At 39.5% G+C, this 27,745-nt stretch overlaps 1 protein-coding gene across 6 annotated transcripts in view; it reads right to left on the bottom strand.

Annotated features, from left to right (window-relative positions):
• The window catches only part of adgrb1a (adhesion G protein-coupled receptor B1a), a 125,899-nt gene that overhangs the window by 86,010 nt on the left and 12,144 nt on the right, over positions 1 to 27,745 (bottom strand). For all 6 annotated transcript variants that reach the window (XM_088306230.1, XM_088306228.1, XM_088306234.1 and 3 more), the window contains one exon: positions 17,307 to 18,179. In XM_088306230.1, the coding sequence (XP_088162356.1) occupies positions 17,307 to 18,033 (727 nt within the window). In that variant the 5' untranslated portion in view covers positions 18,034 to 18,179. The remainder of the gene's footprint in view (positions 1 to 17,306; positions 18,180 to 27,745) is intronic.

Here is a 27,745-nt window from a genome sequence, read left to right as displayed (position 1 = left end):
AGCGGCATTACTCAGAGGTAGAGTGGTCATCTCCCCACCTAGCGGTTGTGGTTTTGTTCCTCTGCCTTTGTGATGTCAAAGTGTCCTTGAGCAACATACTCGACCCGCAATTGCTCCTAATGCTGCATAAACAGTAGATGAATGAGGCCTCACTTTGAGGTGCTTGTAGGTGGAAAGGCGCCATGCAAGTCAAAGTCCCCCAAGACTCCCATTTACCAGTACTCCAAAAAGAAATCTGAGCCAAAAGGCTTTGAGAATGCACTTATTACGTCACATACACGCCAGATAAAAAGTACACAATGCAGACCAAATTAATCATTGCATTCTGTGGGCACAGGTACTTGTACATCACAGCCAGCTTCCAGGGGAGCCAAAAAGGAGCCGGCGTAGGTTACTAGGCGAAGCTGATAAGTGGCAAGACTTGTTTACAGCTGCTGAACCAGCAAATGAAACCCCCAATGAAAACCCAACCAACCATAGTAAGGATAAACGGTTTATGGAGATTTACAGGGTACGCATGTTGATCACACAAATGGTGGAAAAACGTTAAAAAAATTATTTATCTTGGTGCAATTTTTATTTTACCAAAACATTAAGCATGAGCGTGTAGGCCTTTTATAGTCACTGTATCGAGTAGAGTTTATTTCGGTAAGGTGTTTCAAACACTTGTTCCATGTGAACCTTTTAACTTTTAGCACCTGTTCCTCCAAAAGTCTCTGCTTGCTGGTACCACCCACATAAATAAATGCACATCAAAATAAAAAGACCATTATTTGACTTCATAAAAAGAGCTGGTCAGAGGCCGTGGACCGGTATGTCCTAGACCTTGACCGTGAGCAGCTCCTCTTGCATAAATGGCCCTCACACCAACATAAAAACAAACTGCAATTCTGTTTCTGGATGTTATTCCCCCCCCAAAAAATGTTTTGTATAAAGTACCTGGACAACACAATTGGAGTATAATTTTGATTATGATATTATTTATTTTAATAAATGTAATTAATTATTTATCTGGCTTCCTTCATTAGCATGTTGTCTAATGAGTGAGGTTGAAGTCTCGCGACAGTGGTTTCTGCCAGAAGGAACGCTCGAGCGCCACACACATGTGGCCATCTTATAACAGTAGAAAGGCAGATTATTCATAATGGAGTGTTACTATACGACTACTGTTTTTGGTTGGAAGTTGTATTTTTTCCAATGTCGTGAGTGTGTGCCTGCGATGAGTGTACTCATGAGTGTGTGATAAATGATCTCACCCCGGAGGTCATGTGTTCTGCCTCTGATTGTTTTTGTTCAGGTGCAGTGGTTTCTTGCATGTCAAAATAGGGTCATACATGCACTACTGTCAAGTCATCATGATTATTTAATCAGAAATGGCAAATCTCCTTTTCTGTATTTGTATTCTGTTACAGTACACGACTGCTTATACTGTGGCTCAATGACTATTTCACCTTCATGCCACTTGAGAAATTATTCAACTTGCTGAACTGCTAATGACAAGTGACAAGCATACATTTAAGATAAATGCCACAACCCGTAAAAAATGAATCATGTCTGTGAAGCTAAGTGGAATGCCGTACATTAAAATGGATGGACAGTCCTGCACATACACATTTTCATTGGGATGGGGGCCAGTTATTACTGTTAAACAAACACAATTTCAGGAAGCACTAATGTATATATTTAAAAAAAAGTGTGCGAGTGTATTGTTCAACCCTTCTCAAACATCTTGTCAAAGTGTTTTCTGTAACTAAAACATCGGGTGGATTATCACTTGTGATTACCGCCACCTTCCACAAGGGAAATACAAAGTAACCAGAAAAATACAATAGAATACACAGTGACAAATGTGGCAATGCAGTGTTGCATTATGAATGACGGCACACCCAAACATATTGAAACCCACATAAGTGCAGCAGTGTGAGTGCAGGCCAGGGTCAAAAGGGGAGGGATGGATGCGAAGTGGTTGCAGTGTCAAGTTCTATACTTGATTGCAGTGCACTCAACATAAATTGCCAAGACTATCATTAAAAAGAGCTGAACGGTGAGAGGTTTGGAAAATGTTCATTTTGTGTGAAGATGAACAATTTAAGAAAAAAAAAGAAAAAGCCTACTGCATTTAAAACTCGCAAGTAGAATTGATAATTTCGCCAATTTCCACAAAAGTGACATCGCTTAATCAAGCTTTGATTAGTGTTTGTTCAAAATGTGTCCCCATGACATTTACAAAATATTCGCACTGAAGAGAGAGATCCATCTACGAAATTTTCTAAACCATTTGTTCTCATTAGGGTCATGGGTATCTGCAGCCTATTCAAGCTGACTGAGAGGCGGGATACACTCTGGCCTGGTTGACAGTCAAATGCAGAACAGACAAACAGCCTTTCAAGGCACATACACATCTACAGACAATTTGCAGAATTATGTGAACCTATCAAGCATGTTTTGAGTATATGAGAAGAAAAAGGAGTACCCGATGAAAACAGCAGCACAGATCGAACATTAGAATGCCACATGCAGTTTGAGATGTGAAGTGTTATATCGTGACTGTGAGGTAAATGTGCCAACTACTCTTTCACTCTGCTGCTTGTTATATTATTATTATTACTATTATTATTTTTATTTTCTATAAAAATGATAACAGGTGGAGAATCACTTCTGTGAATAGTATGAACGGGCATTAAAATATTGTCAGACGTTACTGGAACATCCATACCACAGTCTTTGTTACATATCGGGCTCACTCAATACATTCCATTATTTGGAAGAAAAAAAGAAGCATGAATAGCTCAATTTTAATTCTGAACCTACGGAAAACAAATTTCATTTAATATTGATTTTTCAATAGCAAATACCATGGCTGGCTTTATTCGGGAAGGCACGCTAGCTATATTCGTAAAATGTGGATTTAGTCAAAACTCCAAATTAGCGGTTTTGAAATGCAGTATGAGAGTCAAAATTCTCACATTAAAACACATCGAATGGCAAAATCGAGAATTTCTTTTTTTTTTTTCGAGAACTGAATCGTAGAGAAAGATGTGCTGGGCTGGAAGTACGCACCAATGTGCTAATATAATCTACACACGGAAAGTTGGCACTCGAGACAAACACTAAACTACTTACGCCAAACCAGCTAACTAGCAAAGAGCTTCTGCAGACTACTAGTGCGGCTAAACACGATGCAGAGTGCCTCCTAAAAGCATAATCTTTACCTCCATGGCAGCAAATAAGATGTTCTCACAAAAGGATGACAAGTAGAAAAGAAGACAGAATCCATGCTAAGATAACCGAAGATTGACATGTAATCATGAAACACTGGAATTAAGTGCTTGGGTGATCGAGCACTCTTTTCACAGAAGCACTGGAATTGTGTTAGGCGGAGTTCTACAATTTTTAGGACAATTTAATAAGTGTCTGGAGAGAAAATTCTCCGCATAATAATGAATAAAGCTACACACAGATAAACAGGACTGGTCACCGGAAATGAGTTGCATTATGTTGTGATGTGCGTGGCATTGAAGATTAAAAAGTATATTAATATGGAATATTAAATATTCATAATGTCCATCCATCTATCAATTATCCAAGCCGCTTATCTGTCACGAGGGTCGCGGGGCGTGCTGGAGTCTATTCCAGCTTTCTTCAGGCAGTAGGTGGGTCACTAATGTTATTTGTTTTCACAATACAACCCTGAGTTTTGAATTTGGCTATTGTGATCGGCACAATAAATTACAGTAGAGCTTTGTTTTTTGTAATCAATTCACCTATGCAAAAGGAGCATGTAACCCATTCAGAAATGTATATTTGTTTGAACTTGACCCACTAAAAATGTTTCGAGGCAAGAAATCCAGTTTGCTGCGATTCAAAATGTGAATTTCACGAATAAAAAAATGTAGATTATATGAAAATTGAAACCAATCGTTCATGCATGCTTGCCAATATTTTTTATTGTTTAATAAAAGATTGGTGATTAACCCGCAAAAAAATTGCTCCTCAAAATTATGAAGTTGCTCCTTGAAGCCATTGAGACGGAAAACTGTTCCTAAAAGAAAAAAAGCTACTTTGAGTTTTTAAACCATAACTTTTACTTTGCTAGAATTACTATAAACTTTTGAGCAACATTTCACAGCAATTTCTCATGGATAATGCGTTCAGCATTTATGCATCAGAGCTTCCTGTTTCAATTTTCTTTGCCCATCTATGTGAATTTTGGATGTGCTCTCCATTCAAGCACTTTCTCCAGGAGGAGCCTCAACTGCCCAAATGTGGACGTCAACATATTCCCGATGACTGACTGGTGACAGAATGCAACACTCGTCTTGCCTTAAATCAGCTGTGGCAGTCTCCAGTTTACCCATGACCCTGAAAAAGATGAGTCCACTGCTATCATCATTAATACAAAGTATGCATTTTCACTCCTTTTGTGAGCCATTTAGTAGCATTATCTTAAAGGGAATGGGTTTATGTGAAGCACTATATCACGTTAAATTTGTTTCAACGTAAAGCAAAACGAAATTTCTTTAAATGGATCCATGCCTATTTGTCACTCAACTTTTATTAGGTCGCTCAGTCAGCCTTATTTTGAATTATACCAGCAACACAAGCTATCGCAGCTCTCTGTTTCACATAGCAGCACCTCTAGTACTATCTGCCAAACCACACTGTCTATAAATACATATCATGTCGGATACTCCTTGGTTTCAGGTGCAGGTCAGCCAACCAGACATTTCAATTCCGAAGATGGATGTCCTCTTTTAGAGGGTGCGATTAAAAAAAAAAAGGTCCTTCAGCATGGGGATCAGGTTTCCCTGTTTTTCAACAGTTGGATTGACAGCTCACTTGGTAGGGCTTTATTTTTTTTTTGTCCTCCTTGAATCACACATTCTTTGTTGCTGATAAAGCTTGCATGCGCAGACAGTGACTTAGCAAAGTCACAGAACTCCCAAAGTTTGTTTTAAAAAGTCATTTTTTTCCCTATCAATCAGAGTTGCATTTCTTCATATTTTTAAATGGAATTTCACATAGTTACAGTTTAAAATGAACTGAGAGCTGCTTTGAAATTTCCCTGCGAAAAAATAGTGATCAGTTCAGCTTGTAACCTGCCTCTCGCACAAATTCAGCTCCCCCGTCACTCTAATAAAGTGCAAGTGTTATAGAAAAAAAAACTGGATGGGTGGATGCTTTCAAACTTGACTTTTGCAACATTTGTTAACATTTTTTTCTTATCAGCAACAGTCTGTTTATATAAGACCTGTCCAAGACTTTGTGTCCATGACTCAAATTCGCCCCCGCTGTGCACTTACATGCAGGTCCTCTCTGCGGATCCTGCATTCATCTCCAGTGAATGTGTCATTATTTCTTTTCTAAATCTTTCTCCAAGTAACTTTAGCAGAGCATTAAGCATTCAATTTTAAACTCATAAGGGCTATGGTATAAGCCCAAGGAACATATTCCGAGGCATCCAGGGATCGCAGACCTATAAGCCTCAGCTCTTTTGGCACACATACAAACGCATGGAAGCACACACAAATGCAGATCTCTGAGCAATGCAGTTTAGTCTTCCCACGCTTTACAATGCTCTCATACATCAATCTCTTGTCTCCCTCCCCACACAGTGTGGGATGGTGACTACATTGTGACTCACACACAGAGAGACACAGAGTGAGAGAAACAGTGGTAGAGGTGGATAAGGGGTTGGTGGAGTGGGTGCTGGGAGTGTTATTATGGTAGGGAAATGAAAGAGGTGTGCAATTAGAAAGTTTGGATGGGATGAGAGAGAAGTGTGGGTAATGTGGTCGATGGCGGTGGGTGTGTGAAGGGAAGCTAAGCGAACTTTGTAAAAGTAAGGTGGCAAAACAAACAGATTATGGTTCATTGCGTGGGTGTTTGATGATATGCTATGGAATCTTTTACTGTCCATCCGCAGTAGTGGATTTCACTAGTTTCACATCAGATGTACTTCACCAAACATAACTGCGATGACCATCGCATGACTAGTTTCGATTTGAAACATTTTTAATTCGACGACGTTTCAACATACGTCACGTAGAAAATGTTTTAACATGGGTTAGCTAAGTGCGCAAAAGTGAGCCAGCACTTGTTGAGGAGAACATTAGCGTCCTCCCTTATGGCTCACGGCTTTGACTGAAGGTGCTTAAAATTGATTTTGCCTTTAAGATAGATGCATGTATCGTAGCATTATTATTATTATTATTTTTTTTTTTTGCCACAATGCAACTGAAAATCTTTGACATTTTCACAAGAGTGGTATGTGTGTTTGATAAACTCAAATCAAGACTTGGGAAGGTATGTCAGAAAAAACAGGCTGCCCTAAGAGAAATGTAATCCCGTGTTACTGTTCTCCTGGAGTGGTTGTTGTTTAACTCTGATCAGCTTGATTAGTTGTTCATATTTGACCACTATTGGAAGTGCCTTCAAAATACAACCTCAAGGTTAACGAGGTTGTTCCACATTATGAAGCATGAAACCATTCTTATGCAGAAAAAAATAATATTTCCATTCTTGAAAAGGTGTGTGCAATGCTTAGCATAAAAGAATGAAAACATAATTGAGATTTTTAAGAAAATAGTGTGACAAACGGGTTTGGTCAGACAAAAGTGATTATGGTAATGTTCCTGCCAGGCAAATGCATTGTATTAAGCGGGCAGCAGTTAATACGCAACTAATGAGGGGAGAACAGTGCCCCTGGAGTCCTAAGAAGTCATGCATGAAGCTGTATTTCGGTCACCCCTAACCAATTCTTGCGAAAAGAAGCAATTGCAGCAGTCTCAGTTATACGCAATTTATTTATTATTCATTGATGAGTGACTTGCTACTTGAAATGGTTCAGAGAGATGGAGTTGTGTTTGCTCGGTGGATGGCCACAAAGTTCCATCAAGGCTGTAATGTCTGAAAGGAAATGGCAAAGTGATGATTTGAGCTGCAATAATTGAGAATGACCACGTAAGCCCCTTTAAGGTGCCTGAAGGAGACAAAATTGCCTTTGCAAAATGTGTGACGTTAGAATTGACCATTTCTGGTCAAGATGTAAAAAAAAAAAGAAAAAAAAAAAGAGCCATGCTATTGTCCCCGAACCTCCTTTTCAGAACATTTGAACCATCCTGAAAAGAAAAATCCATGCAGTAGAATCCAAACAGCATTTACAAAGCTTCAGAATTAACCCATCACACAAAGCCTTCAAAGAGATTGCACACATCGGCTACCAACGGAAATTCTTCGGATTAACCCAAATTAAAGTTCAGAAATGCGAGTAGGCTTTTCTTGACCTTTTTGTAATTACATATTACAGCATAAACTACAGAACATAAGGAGCTTCCACAAAGAAACTGAGGGAGCTAATTGTGCAAAGGTATCAGTCAGGAGAGGAGTAAAAAAAGAATATCCAAGGCATCAATGAGGAAAGTATGGCACAAGCGTGTTATGACCAAGAACTGGACTTCCTTCCAAAATTGGAAGGATGTGAAGAAAACCGCCAAGACGCCGAGAGCAACACTGAATGAGCTGCAGGCATTTCGGGAAAGTACAGGATGTGTAGTACATGAGACAACAATATTCCTTGAGTCTTCTTCATACTGTTTTGGGCATCTGCTCTATGGGGTAGAATGACAATATATAAGCCTTAATTTACTAAATTCGAATGATTTTCGATGTTGAACGAGGGCTTTGATGGAGTCACGGATGAGGACTAATAAACATAAATACAACGAGTATACTATTAATACAACCGAGCTCCCTGTTTGCTCCCCTGTTTTTTTTAAAACTTTTTCTAGCATGCTTATGTATGTGTTCAATACAGAAATAGCAACCACAACTGACTGACCTTTAAAACGGGGTGCCATATGGTCGTGAAAAATACAGTACATACATCTAAATCCAGGGGTGTTTTTGTGTGTGTGTGTGTGGTGTGTGTATGTTTTAACTTAGGATGTGAAAATGGGGAAAGAATCACAATTGTGGAGGTCAGGTTCCAGAGCCGGTGGGCATGATGCTTAGGCGGGCAGTGGCGGACAGTCAGGCAAATAGAAAAGGAGGCTCTGATGGTACGGTTTGAAGTAGCATTGTGAAGGAGGTAAGGCAGATGAGTGAAGCGGTGGATGGCCTTGAAGGCATACAAGGGGAGTACAAATTCTCGTCATTGTTTGACTGCAAGCCAGTGGAGTTTCGGTGGTTGTAGTAAAAGGTTATGAAGGAACTAGTGAGTGAGGCTAAATAGGAGATTGTAACAATAATCAAAGTAAGAGGGGACGAGACAAGAACGATAGTGTGATGTTAAGATGTACAGTATGTATGTAAATTCAATTTTTTTTTTTCTGAGGAGACGTTTATCTGGCAATACAAACAAACGTCTAGTCAGGTTAGACAATGTTTTGTATTTGTGCAAATCATCAGGATGTTAGCACTTGGATCTGGCAGTATTTGCTGAGATGTGCTAAACGGGTTCCGTGTGTGCATATGGTCGTCATATATCTGGTGCAGTTGTATATTCTGACAGCGTTTCACCTCTGGGTGTCATTTTAGGTGATATTGCTAAGGAGAGCATCCTGCACAGCCACCTACTACGCTTAACAAAGACACAGAAGCACGCCAATGCAGCAAAACAGGGATAAGCACCATTTTTTTTCAATCCAGATCTGGCACATGGTAGCAATAAACTTGTACATCACAGAGTGATCCAAGATAATTCGTTGTCTATGCCATCATCAAATCTAATGAACCACAATGAGACAGTCAGACCATGTCCTCACAGTCAATAGAGAGGGATATACTGACAATTCTCTATTTTCTCCTTCACACCCAATTTCACCCTTCACAGATTCACAGTCCCTCAAAAATAGAGTATTTTCTGGAGAAGTGACAGGTTTTAATATCCAGGATTCCTTCACAACATTGTAGAAGGTAAATGGTGACAATATGCCTGCCACAAAACACCATCCCTATTCCACCCATATTGCGTCCATTCCCACAGTAATGTTACATGACTAATGGGAGAGGAGGAAAAAAAAACTCAAAGTGCAATGTGTCCATCATTCTATAGAACGAAACAATGAGAAAATGTGCAATTTTTCGAACAAAAATAAAGAAAGCTAGATGTTTTTGTGTTTTCGCAGACGCATGCTGCTTAGCAAAGTTTAAAATTGGTATTTTGCGCCGTTGTGGGTGTGAACACAGCCAACTTGATAAGCTACCGGTAGAAGCGGATCCTCTCATTCCCTCGAGGTGAAACAGATTTACTGGAGTCTATGCAGGAGGTCAAAGTGCACAGAGAGTGCGTTTATAAAGAAAAGCAAGCAGACCTCTACAGGCGCATAAATGATGATAATTTCAGATCTGTCAAGTGGCCAATTGGAGATTTTCCATTCCAACCCGATTGTATTTTTCCATGTGTTCCACTCAATTAAATGTCATTGTGTTTTCAGGCACATAATAAGTCTAAGTCAAGCCACCCGCCACAACAACTGGTCGTACAATGTATGACAACACTCTGATGGCCAACTTTAAAATAAAAGCCTCACCAATAAAGATGTGTACATCAATGCTTTGTTTGGAATTTATTTTGAGTTAGGCTATTCAGCGCTTTGGAAGCATCCTACCGTAATGCACCGAATGAAAGGATTGGCACCTGTCTTTTTGACTGGAATAGCAAAGGCAAATAAATAAATATGGTCTGTGCAGTGTAATTGTGAATTTGGCCTTCCCGTGCTTGTGCCTTCATTTTCAATTTCGTCTCTCAACAAACGCCTTGATTATTCCTGCCAGTACTAATATTTGCAATTAAAATCATTAGCGGACCGGCAAGATGCCACACTTGTAACGTCCCTTATGTGATTAGCGGCCAATATGGACAAGTTTATTTAATTGAAAATGTTGCCAGAAAAAAAGCAATAAAAAAATTGTAGAGGTGTATTTTTCAGCTTTTAGGTGCTTTTCACAGATAATCAAATTACGACCAATTAAGCCAGACTTCTTCATTCGGCCAGTGCCCCTTCGGGTGCAGACTTTCAAACTGTACATAATGTGACAATGATTTTCATTAATATTAAATGTATACTTTTGAGGAATAGAACCTCATTGACTTTCAATGAGCACATCCTACTATCTAAGTGAATTTTTAACGTTGATCAATATGGCGGTACTGGCAGAGCTAAGTATTTTTTGAGGTGGCACTTGCTGCAAAAAGTCTGATCTTTAACAAATAGGACCCCTCCAAGACTGAGTCTCAGGGGTTCAATGTACTGAGTGTAAAGGTACGGAGGAATGTCAAGTTAAAGAAGAGAAGCTGGTATTCCATTTAGATCAGTTTATTTACTGCGGTCCGCAACAACACAGACAAAGATAAATTAGCAAGGTATCGCCATCATACATCAAACTTGGTTTTACAATGGTAAAACCAACTTACATAAATCAATGTGTTCAGTGATTACATAACTAAACACAATTAATGTTTCCCTGCCAGGTTGCTGTGGCACAATCATGTGCCATGAGAAATCCTCAAGGGCGCCACAGGAAATGAACCAATTTTCTTTAATTTGTCCCCAAAAAATTAAAAATTATAATTACATCTTTTTTCATCTAACTACTGTAGGCTATAGCAGTAACTTATAGTAACTAGCAGAACAATTAATGTTCATCTTCTTCCAATTAATAGCAGACGCTACAATAAACATGTTGCCATTTATACAACAATAAGTCATGGTTTCCTGTGAGTTTATCAGCTTTGTGTTAGATTGAACAGGCCTAGATTTTACTTCACACTGAGTGAATCAATTTACGAGTAAATTGTGTTTGATTAAACCGGCCTCGATTTCACTTCACACTGAGTGAATCATTTTACAAGTAAATAAGATGAGATGACTATTATTTCAGTTTCAGTTTGCACATTTTTTCATGACATTTTTGTTTGGTGGTGTGCCTTGATGTGTTTCAAATGTAAAAAGGGTGCCTTGGCTCAAGAATGGTTGTGTGACATTGAGCTTGCATATTGGCCCGAATAACACGCAACCACACACGGACGGATGCACCATCACAGATGTACTCAAATATGCTATACAATAAGCATTTAAGACAACAATATTCGAAATTAACCACCTTTGGGCAGTTACAAGCAAAAATAAACGTGAGTGACTGCAGACAAATTGTAACTGCAAGTTGTGAGCGGCTGCATCAAGAGAGCAGCAAAACAAAACACTTTCACTTTTGATTATGCCTACCATGAGGTGTGTTTAGTGACCGCTGGGAAAATAGGACATTGCAAACTCAGATAAAATAAGTATGAAAAGGTACAAATTACACAATCTAGGCTTTCTAACATGGGTTGTGAATCTGTGTTAGCTTTTAGATTTTAAGCCTTAATATTACCCTTAGCGTTTGTCTGTATTGCCTCATGGGTGAGCTGCCCTGGCTGCAAAATAAAAGACCTTTATGTTGAAAAGATTTCACGTTCTCTATGTCGACATTGTATGGTTTTTATGTCTTTCAATGCTTAAAAAGCAATTAATAAATTGGGGAATCCTGTCATGATGGCCAAAACACAATAAAAGATGAGAAAGAGAGAGAGAGAGAGGTAGATAGGTAGATAGCGATAATGCGACTTAAATGTGAACTGTCAGTGAGGCTAAATGATGACAGAAATATATGTGGTATATAGAATTACAGTCATTAATCTTTATTAGTCACAAATATGATTGCTGTGGGAAACCGCATACGCAACCATTCTTTTATCTATAGCCCCTCTTCCTTTTGCAGTCACAAGAAATACTGTTCAGATTTGAGACTCCCTGCAAACAGGCTTCTCGCTGTCAACAGTCTTTCTACCCACACTGTACCCACGGTACCAAGCACCATACCTTGCTGCCTGCGCATTCACACGCAACCAAATGCACATATCAGCTCTATACTCTTCCATAGTCAGCCACCCACCCTCAGTCAACAGGGACCAGCATTTGGTTTCAACTTTCCTGGTGTGACAATTTCACATGCATAAGGAGAGACAACCAGGTGTAAATATTAAACAATGTACTAAAATTACTTAGCATTACTTAATATTTCTTAAAATATGTCTGTAAGAAAGACTAAATGTTCTAATTGACACAGTTACAGTACTGCCCCCAGACCAAGTTTCTCTACCCATGTTTCGGCTACTGGCCTAAGATCTAATTTTCAGCCATTAAACGGACTACATGGAAACACAATCGTGTCAAAGCCAAAAAACATACCACACACACACAGATACAGTATGCACACTAATCTAAGTGTTGAGGACTTTTCACACTGCACTTTGTTTTCTTGGTGCTCACTGCGGGCTGGGTGCAGGGATGACAGTGCTCTGGTGCAAGTTTGCCCATATGTGGAAGTGGTTGCAAACTGATGGCCAAGGATGCTTTTCCCGCTGGTTAGCATTCAGAAATCACTCCGCCGACCCATCAAGCGCCATTTGACATCACAGCAACATTACAGCCATGATTGTTCACAATGAAAACGTTTCTTCTCTTGACAGCATATCAATGGCATCGTCTAGGAATTCTTAACAGTCCATGCAAGCTCTGGTCGTTCATCAAGTTTGTCATTCAGGAGCTTGAAGCTGCAGCACTGGAACAGGAAGCGGAGATTAAAGCAAAACCAATAGAACAGGAAGCTAAAGCAAGAACATAGCACTTTAAAGCAGAAACGCGAGAATGGGACGCTAAACTTGAAGCAGATAAAGAAGTATCTGAATAGATCCGCCCTGTTTCTCAACACCTGCATCACTAGACTGTCAGATGCCGATTACCTGGAAGAGTTGGATAATGTCGCTAACAAGCAACCAATCATGAATGCACTTCCCTACGAAATGAGAAATCTTTATTGCTGGAACACATTATGGGAGCAGCAAAATGAACTCAGAAATCTACTGGGAAAGATGCAACCAGACATATTTGGGGAGACTTCTTTTCGAAGGTAAAGCAGCCTTCTGTAACTGGAAGTGTAGACATTATTTACCCGTAAACAAAATAAAATAAAAGGATGTATATTTCGAATACACATTACGCATTGACTCAAATGCTTCCCCACTCCAAGCCTTCTTTCACCGGCACATGCTTCTACCAAATTAGTGGCCATTAGTGCCAAAGGGGACAAAGACAATGCCACGCAAACAAAATAAATGAAAATTGACTTTTTCCACCCAACACGTTTTGTCCCAGACGGAGCTTAATAAATTGGCAGCCACATATGATGAAGATGACAACTTTGACCAGCGGTGAGACGAGTACGGGAGTACAGATGGATCAGCATGTATGCAAACAGATGTTCTCAACTTATATAGACGCTCAATAAAGTACAATTTATATAAGTTCCAAAATATTTACTGTTTTATGCTGCTCGCATTAACACAACAGGACAAGGGACAGGATGAGTGCTGGCTAACTACACGAATCAGATCCACCTCTTAAAGGGGCTACAGTATTTTACTCTGTAACGTCAGCAAGAAATACGCTGAATATAGATGTCTATAATTCCTGATCCTTGGTTGATTTCAACCAATGCAAGTCAGAGACAGTTATTTATACAACAAGGAATTGTTGAAATTGAAGGGAGAATAACACTTATTGTACTGTATCGCTCCTTTAAATCATATTTACCAGTATTTTACATGGTAAAAAGTATTCTGAAAATAAACGTTAATTGAAAAGATTGCAATGCAAGCCTGGAAAACCTTCAGAAGCCTGCAAACATCTGAGTGATGGGTTACAGCCTTTATGACGTTATTGGGGAAAAAAAATCAAATTGAATACATCTAAAAATGGCTTCAGTGGAGTCAATGTTGGAACTTGATTAGCGTTTCCTATATGGAAGGAAGCAGACTGGGTTATTTATGTGGGCTTAAGAGAGTATGTTGTCGAGGATGACTCAACCTGAGGCGATGAGGAAACTGAGAAGTTGTCAAATGTGATGGAGTAATTGTCAGTTTTGACGAGCGTTGCCTCTGTACCTATGCTAAAAATGTCTGTTTGTCTGCCTAAAATGTTGACTTTCATTACAAATAATGCTTTTCTTGTTTCAATGCATTACCCTGCACCGTGAAACGGAGTCATCCATTCACTCACTCACTCAGACTGTGAAACAAAAATGATCAAATGAGAGGGCAGCACTCAAGAGATACTGTATACACCAACGACATAGATCAGTACTCTTTCCTGACTGAGATTCTCCAGCCCAAAGCTATATTGCCGCTGCAAGTTTAACTTTATACGAACCACTTAAGAATGAATAGAAGAATGGCAGCTATTTATGTGATCTGTGGTTAATATGTACTGCAGCTAGGTTGAAGGTTTCTGAGGCCTCACACTGAATACTGAATACTGAAGCTGACCATCTGCTTCAACAGCAATCCAGAGGCAATCATCACTTCATCAGACTGCAAATTTTCTCATTTTGTCATTAATAGAACAGGTGCTGGATGGAGATTATCTCTCACCGCTAAAGAAACTGTATTTGCCTTGTATTAAAGTCTCAAAGAATCAATACTAATAAACGATCGAGAATGAACATACACACCACCATTGTGGCTGAAAAAAAACATACCGTTCATTATCCGTAAACAGATGTGTGTTTATCTGCCAATAATTGTGTTGACATCATTGGATTGAAACATGGTCCAAACACTGTATTACCACTATAACTTCCTTACGATAGGAAAATCATTCTGTACTAGCACTGAACTTTGCAGCAAGTTCGACGAAAGCTCATTTAAAAAAAGAAATAGATGTTTTGTTCCATTGCTTATTGTTAAGCAACCATTTGAGCTATACTATAACCATATCAACAGAAATACAAATATCATCCTTACATGAACCATAGTTAAAAAATAAATAAATATATATATATATATATATATGTATATATATATATATATATATTTTCTTTTTTTTTCCCTCCAGACTATAAGGCTAATACAACGGTGTGGCTTTTCTGTAGATTTTTCTTTCACCGGTAGGGGCGCTCTATAGTTCAGCAAATACGCTAAATAAATTGTGATTTTTTTTTCTTTTTTTATCTCTTGGGTCTGTTCTGTTTTAATTAGCAAAGTTGTTGCCCTGTTAGAAGGCATTGTTTTAAGAATCTGTTTATGTCCCTTTATGTGCATTTGCACTTCACAGTACAAAATGGTTCTGTACATGCAGTAAACTACAAATTTTTTCAACATCGAAAACTGCTCATAGCCTCTTGCGGCTTGTAAGTAATTTTGATTTATTTATTTTATTTTTTTTTAAAGTGTTGCTGCTGCTTATATACAGGTGCGCCTGTATATATAATACTATAATTCTTCAATTTACCTCTCACGTGAAACCAAGGACGCTTAAACTGAAGTCTGCCCATCAAATCAGCATTGCTGAATTTCTGAATTTTTCTTTTTTCATTATTCATTCTAAAATATTTCTGCAAACTCTGAAACATGTGTTTAGTTATTGGGTGCTCAAGAGCACACTTCACAAAGACTCCATCAAATGGACGTAAGCGGCTTGATTGTTGACATTAGTTCACAGCCATTTATCGGCTACGAGGTAGGTGTTTCAGTCCCTTCGCTGACAGGAAGTGAAGGAGGCTTGAGGCAAATCTATTAACTGCTCAGTTGTTGAGACCACTGAGAACAAATAGATCCAGCTGGATAGAGCCTGATCCAAAACACATACGTATATCTATCCTCATTAAGCCCTGTCCACCCCTTCCAACTTTCTCTCTGAACTTTTGTCAGCCTCTTCACTCTTTTATTTTCCTCTGCTGCGCCGTGTCTAACATCTTGATACCTATTGTCTTTCCATTCATCACTCACATCCATAAACATTTTTATTCCACCCTTTTGCCAGCCCATTTCCACACTGAATCCATTACACTCTCCCCGGCCACTCTTTATCTTCACCCAACAATTGAATCTACCCAGACATCCATCCTGCTAGATATTCACAGACAGTTAGCTTCCCCGTTCAAGTGCATCATATGGTCCCTGATCCCTTTAGAACGTCGGATTCTCCAGTCTGAGAGACATTTCCCAGTGGATGAAAAAACGAGGAGGAAGCTATTATGTGCCTGTTACTTTCTATGCATAGACCAACATCAAATAAAATATCCATCCATTTTGTATACCACTTTCTGTCCATGCATTTTGTATACCACTTTCACTGTGCATGCTCGCTAGGAGGTGGTGCCAATCCCAGGTGACTGAGGGCAAAAAGTAGACTACACCCAGGACTGGTCACCAGTCATCACAGGGAACATATGGAGACAGACTACCATTCAAATTCACATTTTCACCATAACTGTGTAGAAAGTGGGAAGGGCACCTACGGTGCTTGCATGGAAGTCAGGCGAGAAAACTACTACACTGTCTGTGATGCTGAATGCATTTTTTTTAAAACACCTTAAGGCTCAAATCTTGTTGTTGAACAGTATTTCGCAATGAAAGAAAAAGAGGCAAAACAGCAGGGGATGTGAAATTAGCTGCTCTGGCGACAGACATGCATGACATAGCAAGAGCTACCCAGAGCAATATCTCCTCTGGCTTGGTTGGTTTCCAATGAATGGCTCAGTATCAGCCCAATATCAGACTGAGAGCGGAAAGACCGAGAGGGGAGCGATGGTTTAAACGAGGAGGAGAACCAGGAAAATGTAACAACAAAAAAGAAATAAGGAGATGGAGAGTCAAGGCTAAACCCTAAGGCAATATTGCTGACACAGTCAGGATAGGGATGTCAGGCTACATCCTGTCTGGAAAAGGGAGGCGGGATCAAGTAGCCGGCAATTACACTTCAATCCACAGACCCTTATCCGATTCCATTTTCTAGTTCCCCTTCTAATGTCCTCTCTTGTCTTTGTTTACTGCATCAACACCCCCCCCCGACCCCAACCACTCACCTACCCCGTCCCATCCCTAAACACTGAACTATCCGATATCAGCCTTTTTATTCTCCTACATGTCTACTACTCTCCCAGATGCTGATTGAGTGTCCCTCCTTAGACGGAACAGGCGCAAAACACAGTACTGACCTTGCAAGGTCACATAGCTCTCTTCTAATAGATGAAATCGTAAACCATGCAAGGGATTTTCGGTTCCTCTTTCTCCTTCTTGCATATACTAATTCCCACCAGCTGCCCAAATCAATGCGATAAAATTACAGACACGCGATTTACAAATCACACACACCCTTCCTGTTTGCTTACTTGTGTGACACAGATTGCATGTTGAGCTCAAAAGTGTCTCATTAATCATAAAAATGACAATTTAATTATCAGCTGAATAAGGTTCTACTCACCAGTTATTTTCATGTTTTTTCCAGTTTCTCTTACTTTGGGTAAACAGTTATCCAGGTAAACTCCATTGTAGAAACAGCTGTTGACCTCACTGTGCTTTGGTGGTGGATGCCAACATGAACATGGCATCTGCATAATGCCGCACGGCCTGCTTGATGTGCTGGAGGCCAGACAGTCTTCCAGCCACTGGCAGAGCATCTGACAGGCTGCCATGCTGGGGTTCCGTTTTCCAACAACCAGGTACTCTACTCTGAAATCGCCACTGTCACTTGTAGTTGTTGCATCTTTGTGATGAGGACCCTTTCTCATGTGAACAAATTGCTTGCCAGCCTCTAGGAAGGCCATTGGGGCAGAAGTGTCGCACAGTCTCACAACTTCATCAAAACTTTCAATTCCTTGGTAGGTGTGTGTGGTCTCCAGGTAGGAGTCATATTGGGAGATACGAAGCTGTAAGGGCATGCAGTCCTGGGTAGGTTTTGTGATCTTGATGAAGATGGTGTAGTGCCGTGGATCAGGATTCTGTAGGGTCCAGGAGCAAGGCACAGTGGGGAATACTGATGATGACAAGAAGAAGCCAAAAAAACGGCTTTGTACCAGTGTAGAACAGGAGTTTGACTCTGACCCTGAAGGGGTTGCGTGGCACCACTCCCCAATCAGGAGCAGAGGAACAAAATACTGTATCACCACTCGAAGTGGGCAATTCACAAATTGAAAAGCAATGTTCGACATTTTTTTAAATCAACAAATTGATATTGTAGATTGGACTCTGACTTTTGAGGAAGTTGGAAAGATGGAAATAATGTGAGAACAGTTGGTGCTCAAAGATCCTCAATTGGAAGATGGCTTCAATTGTTGACACAAAGCTTCCCAGCAACCTGTGAAATAAAAGAAACAACATATGAATGAAACTTTGTACAGTCCAAAAAAACTATTGACATTTTATCAGCATCATTTTTTATCGGAATACTTTCGATTCCCTCGCCTGACTTGTGCGCAGGTAGCGTGGGATTGGTTCCCACTCGGTGACTGTGTCTGTGTGAGCCCTGTAAGTGGCTCGCAACCAGTTCAGGGTGTAGTGTGCCTTTCACTCGTAGTCTGCTGGGATAGGCTACTCAGATTATTGAAAAACTCGCATGCGTTGAGTTAAGAAGAGCGAAACCTCCATGTCGGTGCACATATCGTGTGGAGAAAAGGCGCCGAACCCTGTATTGCTCAGAGATGATGCATCTAACTAGCAAGTTGCGTCTCTGCTTGATAAATCACACATCTTTTGTAGTACAATTTTTCCCTTCAAGTTAGTGTAATAGGGATCCTGAAAGAAGAAGAAAGGATTCTACCTTGTGGGACCAATCTGAGCTCATATTTCACTTTCGGTGCCTTCTACAGGATGCACCTCTTGAACTGAGGTGCAGCACATTTAGCTCAATGGTTAGCTAGCCCAGTGGTCAAAAGTTGACGGTGTGGGTTCGATTTATAATGGCCTGCTTTTCATTTGTGTTTCATTTATGGAATCATGTTTTTTTTTAATTTTTGAAAATTAAACATGCATTGGATTAAATAATAAAAGAAAAAAAATGGATAGTGTTTAGATAATCACTCTATCTATCCATCCATCCATCATCCATCCATCTATCTACCAATCTATCTATCTAATACCATTCCACTAAATATGAGGCTGCAAACCATTTAATCACGTTTCACATTTCATCAAGTCAAATGTAGGCGCAAATTAATAATTTACATGAATTCCAAAAGGGCAAGTGATGTACAAAGGTGGCCAAGAGCAATTGACGCTGTAAAGGTTGAACAGAGAAAGCTATTTAAGTATAAGTAGTTTTAACATACTTTATTAATAAGTTTAACCAACCTAAATATGACACAAGTTGCATCGATCAACAACTGATAACAACACACTAAATATTTGCTTAAGCCAATGCAAAATGAAGTGGCTGTCAATATAAAGAGAGCTTGGACACGTTTGAAGTTTAAGTGGAAGATAATTTTCTGCAGTGCTCTTCTGGCGAATAACATCCTGTTACAGCAGTAGAATTATACCTTTCTTCTAGCCCATAGGAAGAGTAGCAACCAATTATAAGAACAAATGTGTTGCATTAGCCAGGAGCAGAGATGCACCAATCTGTGTAAACATGCCAATCAAGCCTGCTCTATGAAAAAATCAAACAATGGCCCAATCACAAACATCCAACTGTCCCTTCAGCAGAGAACAGAATTAGACAAATAGACAAAGGGAGCAGTGATGAGAAAATTATAGGCGCATTGAATATCATTTTCACTGAAACACTCGAATCTGTTTATTAAAAAGATATTGGGGCCAAAACATTTGTTAGAGGAAGAAAACAAATTTTCCCAACACTATATATACATTGTAAAGCACAATATACTCCATCCGTCCATCTCTTTTCTTGCACTTATCCAGGGTCGGGGTCAAGGGGGTGTTACTTTCAGCAGTAAAGGCCAAACTGCCTCAGCCACTTCGTCCAGCTCATCAGGAGGATTCCCAAGGCGTTCCCAAGACAACCGGGAGACATAGTCTCTCCAGCGTCTCCTGCGTCCTAATCCTGTTCGGACATTGCCAGAACACGTCACTATAGGCATCCATGGGGAATGCTAATCAGATGCCCAAGCTACCTCGTCTGGCTCTTCTGCATGCTTGGGAACATTGACTCGACTCAAAGTCCCTCGCTTCCTCACCCAATCTCTGATCGAGAGCCCAGACAACATGTGGACAAAACTCATTTCGGCTACCTGTATCCTGGATCTTGCTCTTTCCGTCACGACCCAAAGCTCGTGACAATAGGTGAGCGTAGGAAATGAGATCGTTCAGCCTTGTGGATCACCTCCCTCTTCACCATGACAGACTGATGCAGAGTCTGCAAACTGCAGACACCACACTGATCAACGTTGGTGCAGGATTCTATCTCTGACCGGGGGAGGGCACGTCACCCTTTTCTGACTGAGGACCATTTGGCGGTGCTGATTTTCATTTCAACTGCTTCACACTGGTCTGCGATCGGCTCCAGTCTGAGTTAGAGATTGCGGCTTGATTTTTATTAATACAATTATACGAATGAAAATAAAATGGAACTCTAATATCAAGTTGTCAAATTTCTTTGAAAATATGTGGTAGTATAACCACTTTTCAAGGAAAATGAAAGCACTTAAATGCAAAAATGTCAAATAAATAAAACACAGTGCTTCATGTGTAACATTCATAAAATGCCTTCTAGTTATCCAATACAAGTGCTAATGAATGAAATCCTTCAGAAGTTGAGTTTTTAGGAACACATGATTGCCAGCTTTTTCTGAAAGCTTGATTGCGGTGTCGAGGTTGGCATTTTTCTTCAGGAATCTTAAAACGCCAGTGTCCATGCGCAGAATAAATAAATTAGTCAAATGGAACTTTAGTTGCTATTTGCAAAATCCCGCCTCTGAAAAAAAAAAAAAAAAGGTTAGTTGTCTGAAGTGGGCATGGGCCCAGAAAAAAACATCCTGGAAGTGTTGTATCATCCGTGTGCCCCTCTGGCAGTAATTAATGAAAACCACCACGTTAAATAGAAATAACTAAAATCGCACGCTTGCTACCGCAGTGGGTCATTTAATTCATGCGATCGTGACTGCTCCAAGTTATTAATGGTGGCTGCCACGTTGCAGGCAGCACCATTTTCTTCACAGTCAGGACTAGAATCTTCTCCTTGGAACATTTCTGTGTGGAGTGCATGTTCACCCTGTGCTTGCATGTTGTTGTTGTTGTCTCTCACATCTAAAAAAACATGCACGTTCGAAGTGAACATGCATGAAGTGACGGCTCTATGTGAGTGTGTATGTTGTTTGTCCATTTGTGTCCAATTAACTTACAGCACCAACAAAATGGCCAAAGAGTTGCCTCTGCGTCCTGATGAAATGGTTTACAACTGTAAATGTCGAAGCCTTTCTAAAAGAGAGCGTCAACTCGTATATCGTCATCTCACAACACGCACACACTCGCAAGAAACACTCACACAATAGGAGTTCAGTTGATAATGCGCTTCCAGTCACATAGCAACGTGGCTTTATTATATAACACATGCACATGGCAAAAGCTTGCTCCTCTCATCGCAATTCAAAAAGGACAGCGGGACTGTCTGAACACGTGTCACGTTTCTTAGCTAGAAAATATGTCAGCTGGCTCCTACGTAGCAACATAGACAGGAACGCACAGTTAACTGCAGCCAAAATGAATCAAACTTCGATAAACCAGATAAGGTCATTGTATGGATGTCACCTCAAGTGAGTGGCCAGTTTGTTTGTGTATTTTTCCACGTGTGGCACTTGGTGAAAATAGCTTAGTTAGTAGACGGACTGATGGATTGAGACAGAAAAGAAAAGAAAGAAAAGACTTTTACGTTTATAAGCTGCTCAGTAACCGAATCACAGGGGTTAATGGTGTGAGTCTTTGTAATGAATCAGGAATCCTACCAACAAAGATTCAATTTGTATAGAAGGATTGAAAGCAGGTACGTGGACTCAGATGATTTGGTTCCCTGATTCGGGTTTGCCAAGTCATCGCAGACAAAGCAGAGTCAGGTGATTTCGTTCAAGGGAATAAACATAAAATCATTTACCATGACTATGTCTCTGTTATGAAAAAGAAAAGAGAAAACACATTTTTAGAAATTATTTTTAAAAAAATTTTAATTTACACTCAGCTCAAAATTTATTCCTATTTTTAACCGAGAAAACAATGAAATTACAAAGTAAATAATGGAAAATAATCAAGAAAAATAACACAACATTTAATGACAAAAAGTGTTTCATTATGTTGCGAGCAACTATTTCATTTCTAATGCATAAATAGTCATTCAGATGGCATTTGGTGAAAGGCAGACTACACTGTTCACAAGTTTCCAGCTAACCACAAGGGACCTATAGAGGCAAACATCCATAAGTTGGAACTGAGCCCACGCAGCTTGCATGGAAGTCATACAAATGAAGCACAACATCACAACAATATTTCTTCCTTGAAAATATAGCTAAACAGTTAAAGAGCTTTGACATACTGCTGTACTAATACAATACTAATGCAAAAAACTGTTTTAGTAACAATTACAGGGCAGTCTCTGAAGAGCGGCAATGTGAAAAAAAAAACATGTTGGGCTATAATAGCATTGCAGTTTTCATTATAATACACTTTTATTTCATTTTGACTATTTGTTTTTTAAATTTAGTTAGCTTTCTATATTTATCTATTTTGAAATTTCTTTTTCATTTTTAGTGTTTTTGGGTGAGATTATTAATATTATTTTGAAATGCTTTGTTTTAGTTTAATTTGTATTAGTTTTTGTATTAGTTCATTTTTATTTTTTATTTTTTTTTAAAAAAGTGTATTTTTTGTGTGCAAAATTTAAAAAAAGGTCAAAATAAGTATTGTGTTTGTAATGGACTGGCCGTTCGGGAATTTCCTGAACTTCTGATTGGTTAAGAAGTGCATGTCCCGATGTTGCCGCTGAGTAGCACTGATGAAAAATTAAAGTTTCCTATCCCTGATGTAGGTCGTCATATAGGTTACTATTTGTTCATATATGCACCAAAAAAGGAGGGCACTTGTTACCTTAGCTTCCCATTTCAGGCTGAGTAAAGTGCCAAAAACAAGGGAGCCATGACAAATGCATCAACTTGCAGCGAGCCCGCTCCAGAGCTGCCGCCGAGGAGTAACGCGATGTGCCAGAGCCTTTTTATTGTCTGCCGCCAGATGACGTTCCTCGCAGGCAACACACAGTAAAACTACAATTGCCAAACGATTCTTCAATATTCCTTGCTCTATACAGCTGTTATGAAACCGGTCCTAATAAATGTCAAAATCAACCCAATGGCTCATGTATAAATTAGTATTAAAATTAAGTTCAGGATAGTTTTGAAAATATTAAATTTTGTTTTTTGTAATTTTTTGAAAACACACGTTCATGATACTATATTTCCAAAACTCAACTTTAGTTTTTTAATTCATTTTTGTGAACCATAATAACGTTCTATGCATAAGTCTTTACCAAGCAGAAAAGGTGAAGCCCAATAATCCAGTACGCAGCTAATCAAATGCAATTGTACTTACATTCACAAGGCTACAAAAGTTGTAACCTCTGTCTACAACATTTCCGCAAACAAGATGTTTTGAATTTGTACTAATGGGCTCATGACCGTGACAAACAGTCTCATTTTGCCTTGAATAAGGTTGCAGCATTAGCAGTGCTCATCGCATAGTTAGAAAAGGAAGAGCAAGATTAGAGCTTTGATGCATGTACCTGTGGGCATGCTTGGGTGTTATCTTTCCTCCCTTATACCATAACTCTCAGTGGGGATGTTACTGATGGCAATGATGGTCTTTTTTTCCACCACACTGCCATAAGTCTCAGTATAATGGCTGCTTTGTTCTAGCCGTAATCACATTAATATGAAAGGCAATTGCTTTGGATACCAAATCAAATCAAGTTAGATCGTATTCTGATTAAATGAGTTAATTGGAAAAGCTATGTGTCTGCACTGTTGGAAGCAGATTAAAATTGCTATGAAACTTATCACATTAAATTGTAATTCCACTATACAATAGAAGAATTTTTTTTTTTCGCTGTTTTTCTGAACATTGGGAATATGGTAGCATTTGCTGAACTGATGACATTTTATTTTATTTTTTTAAATGTAGTTTGTTAATAGTTATCTCAGTGCTTCATTTTTGTTCACATTTTACACTAAGATTTTTTTTTTAACTTGCTGTAACTAATTATTTATTGACTATGTACCTCATGACATGCAGGGATGTGAGAGACTTACCCAACCCCAACTGACACTGGGCATCTGCGACCATTCATAATTCGATTGGACTTGATTGAAATATTTTATGAATTCATTCCAACATAATTATTGTCTAGTGTTTCTAGCAGCTCTATTTCCTGCTCTTCTGTCCTACCTGTAGTTTGAATTACGAATTATGTGATTTTGTTTCTTTAAGTACAATGTAGATCCGTTTTTCAGGTGTAACATTCCATGTTTCAAATGCAGCGTTACACTGGATGGGAAGATATTGTACAACCAATTGCTACGCACTCTGAACAAGTTCAATCAAGCAAAACATGTTTTTTGCAGCAGAAGCAGCAGCTTGCTTACCCAAACAAATTGGAGCATTAGACTGTGCTCATATGCAATCCTCAAACATGGAATTCATTCAATCTTAAGAACCCACATTCTTAAGTGGCAATGGATAATTCAAAAGGGGTCATAACAAAGGTTGTGGGAAAATATTGAGGTAGTTAGCTTCTTCAACGAACGTATCCAACTTCAAATTATATTTTGCCCAAATTTCCGAAGGAAACTGCCAAAAAATCGGGAGGCCTCCACCACTTTTATACATGTTGCCAATGGCTCCTCATTTAGAGCAGGTCACATGCAACATGGCCACAAACAAAGAACATAATCTGAGTAACGTCATTTGAGAGCACGCAATTCAGTGATCACTGTTGAGGATCTTACAAAGTAATAAATCGGAACACAAGATGAGTCTCTGAAGCACCCGCCCATCCACCAAATGTGAAATTACACAACCAAGTAAATCTTTTCTCTAGCAATGTCTGAAAGTGCATACCAATGGCTTTCCAAAGATCCAGAACTAAATATCCACTTTAAAGCAGGCATGTCCAGCTCCGGTCCAGCGCCGCTGTCCTGCCTGTTTTCATCTCTCCCTGATTCATATGATCAGCTCAACAGATAGCTGTGAGGAAGCATGATAAGGATCCTGATCATTTGAATCAGGTGTGTTGGTGCAGGGAGATATGCAGGAAAGCTGCTGTCGAGGACTGACTTTGAGCCCTCGTCAAAGGTAAAAAAAAGTAAGTTGAGTTAGTGAGTGTCTAAATACAGATTAGAAGAGTAGGCCATTGTCAGTCCACGGCTAATTCCAAGTCAGTTTTCAGGCCGACCCACGTGGGCCCAGTTCTTACCTAGTCGGTGACAGTCAAGCGGGGACGTGGTGCCGCTAAGTCTGTTCTCGATGCCATTTGGCTGACTCGGACCGACTGGGTTGGCCTGACGTGAACTCACAAATTGACTAAAACACTGACAAATGCCCACCTCTGATTGTTTCAGTCTCACTCGATGTTTGTTTGCTGTGATCTTCATCTGTTATAATCCCCAAAGTTTATCCACCTTGCAGTCTGTCTGCAGAAACTCTGAGTTATACGGTCCATGTAGATGGCACCGTTGCACCTTATCTTATTTCCATTAGGTGTTCCACCTCAAGTGGTTAACTCACTCCGTACCTATCACAACAAGAAGGCTCTGTCCAGTTTGGCCATTGAGATAGGATTGAAATGGAAAAGTGTTGGCCGGTGTGATGGCTACATGGAAAAAATACTTTGAGGAGTTGTTGAATGAGGATAATGAGACAGAAGGAAACATTAAAGAGTCCCAGAAGTGGATGAAAAATGAAATGCAACTTGTCCTGATGGAATACCTGTGGAGGTATGGAAGCATCAAAGAGAAATGGAAGTGGAGTTTTTGACCATTTTGATAAAATTACAGAGGGAGAAAGGATACCAAGGAATAGATCAAATATGCAATGGCATTCATTTTTAAAAACAATGGAGATGCACTGAGTTGTGTGAAAGAATAACGTTAATAAACAAAGTTATGAGAAACAGTATTGGAGGCTTGATTCAGGTCTGAAGTGAGCGTGCAGTATGGTTCCCTGCCAAGCAAGAGTCCCACAGATTTATTTATTTATTTTTGCCTTGAAAGTGTTGATCGAGAAGTACAATTTAGCGGGTGGTGTCCCAGCATTAGAGTCTGACTCTGAGAACAAGGAAGCACTGACTTGCGCCGTTTTTTTGATCATCATTCAGCTGTTGTGTGTGTGCGCATGTGCGCCGTGTGAGTCTGTGTTGAAGGGTCCCATTGAGACAGACTATCCGCCTTTCCTGTCATTGCCATGCAAAGGGGGACCGGCTTCCTACACTCGGCCTTGACGGCTAAAATATTTTCCGCAGGAGACATCCAGACAGACTGAGACCACCCCTGCGCAGCGTCTCTAACTATTTCCTTTAAATGAAAACAGCTGATTTCCTTATCTCCTCTTCCCATTGAAGCTCTTTGTGAGCTTTCTAACAGTGTTGGCTCGGAACAGTGGTCTTGTCGATAAAAGTCACTTTGAGTGACATATTTTAATCCTTTCCCATTGTAATGATATTTGCTCTCCCCTCTGTGTGTCATCCACTATCAAAATGTCACAGGCAGATTTACAAGTGCATCAGCTGCCAAACAAAGCTTATTTTAGTCTGGGCTTCAAGGCAGCGGGAAATCCATATGCACTACAAATCAATGGGGGAAATTTATGGCTGCCACCTGGGGTTTGAAGATTGCAAGTGACCAGCATTCACACAAAAGACTCAATGGTTTGATTGATTTGATCTGCATCAATTCAGTTCATCTTTGTGCTTTGCAGAATGTTATATCAATGCCTCATCTGGACATTTTGTCAAGGCTGCATATGTACTTTACCAGCCTCTTTCTTTTGCAAATACAACTCTTTACATGAAAAATACACATCCAGTAACGTGCTGATTGCAAACCACACACAGTATGTAAATGACATAGCACTAGAATGATGATAATACCATGATTTCGCGTTTACAACGCAAACGGCAGTTTAACGCGACAAGCCAAAGAGTGTTGTCCAGTTCTGGTGTCAATCATGAATCTAACACAGCTTCTGTGATTGGTTGGGCGAGCTTTTGCACGTGGCACTTCCTACCTAGACAACAGGTGCGGTTGAGCAAAGGCAAGTTGCTGTGTTTACGGCTGACGGTAACCATTTGTTGTCTCAAAAGACTACAATGCGATAACTGTCATATATACTGTAGACTCCCAAAACCCCAAAATAATTAACACTGGTAAAATATTTTTTCTATACTTTTTTTTTTTTTAAATCAGAGATGTTAAAAAATAACTTTTCAAGAACATTTTTCTGCGCTGATTCAGAATCGGCCCTTGATTTTTGTTGAGCACATCAGGTTTTCATAACAATAATAAGAATAATAAAAGAATAATAATAATAATAAGAAGAAGAATTAATATAATAATAATAATAATGTAATTTGCAATACAGTAATATATTTGGTAATATTTCTTAATTAAGGGTTAGCGTCAGCAAGAGCTGCAATTTTTTGGTGAAATGTCATCGCTATAAATTACACATTGTAAAATCTGTACTATCCAAGCTTCTTCAAACAGAAAAAAAACAAATGAAAATATCTCCAAAACTTGATGTGGCTGATCAGCATCCAAATTACGTTTCGGGACACATACAGCCTTGTTTGATTAAAATTTGCAGTTGACCAGTGTCATATTCTTACTTTTTCATCTTATCACTTGCAAATCTAATAAGGAACTTCCGCCAACA

Source organism: Idiotropiscis lumnitzeri, chromosome 10, assembly GCF_059441095.1.
Source record: "Idiotropiscis lumnitzeri isolate Australia: NSW breed Sydney's pygmy pipehorse chromosome 10, RoL_Ilum_1.0, whole genome shotgun sequence".
NCBI lineage: Eukaryota > Metazoa > Chordata > Actinopteri > Syngnathiformes > Syngnathidae > Idiotropiscis > Idiotropiscis lumnitzeri.
The sequence above is the reverse complement of the archived record's forward strand: the minus strand, read 5'-3'. Positions and strand labels throughout refer to the sequence as shown.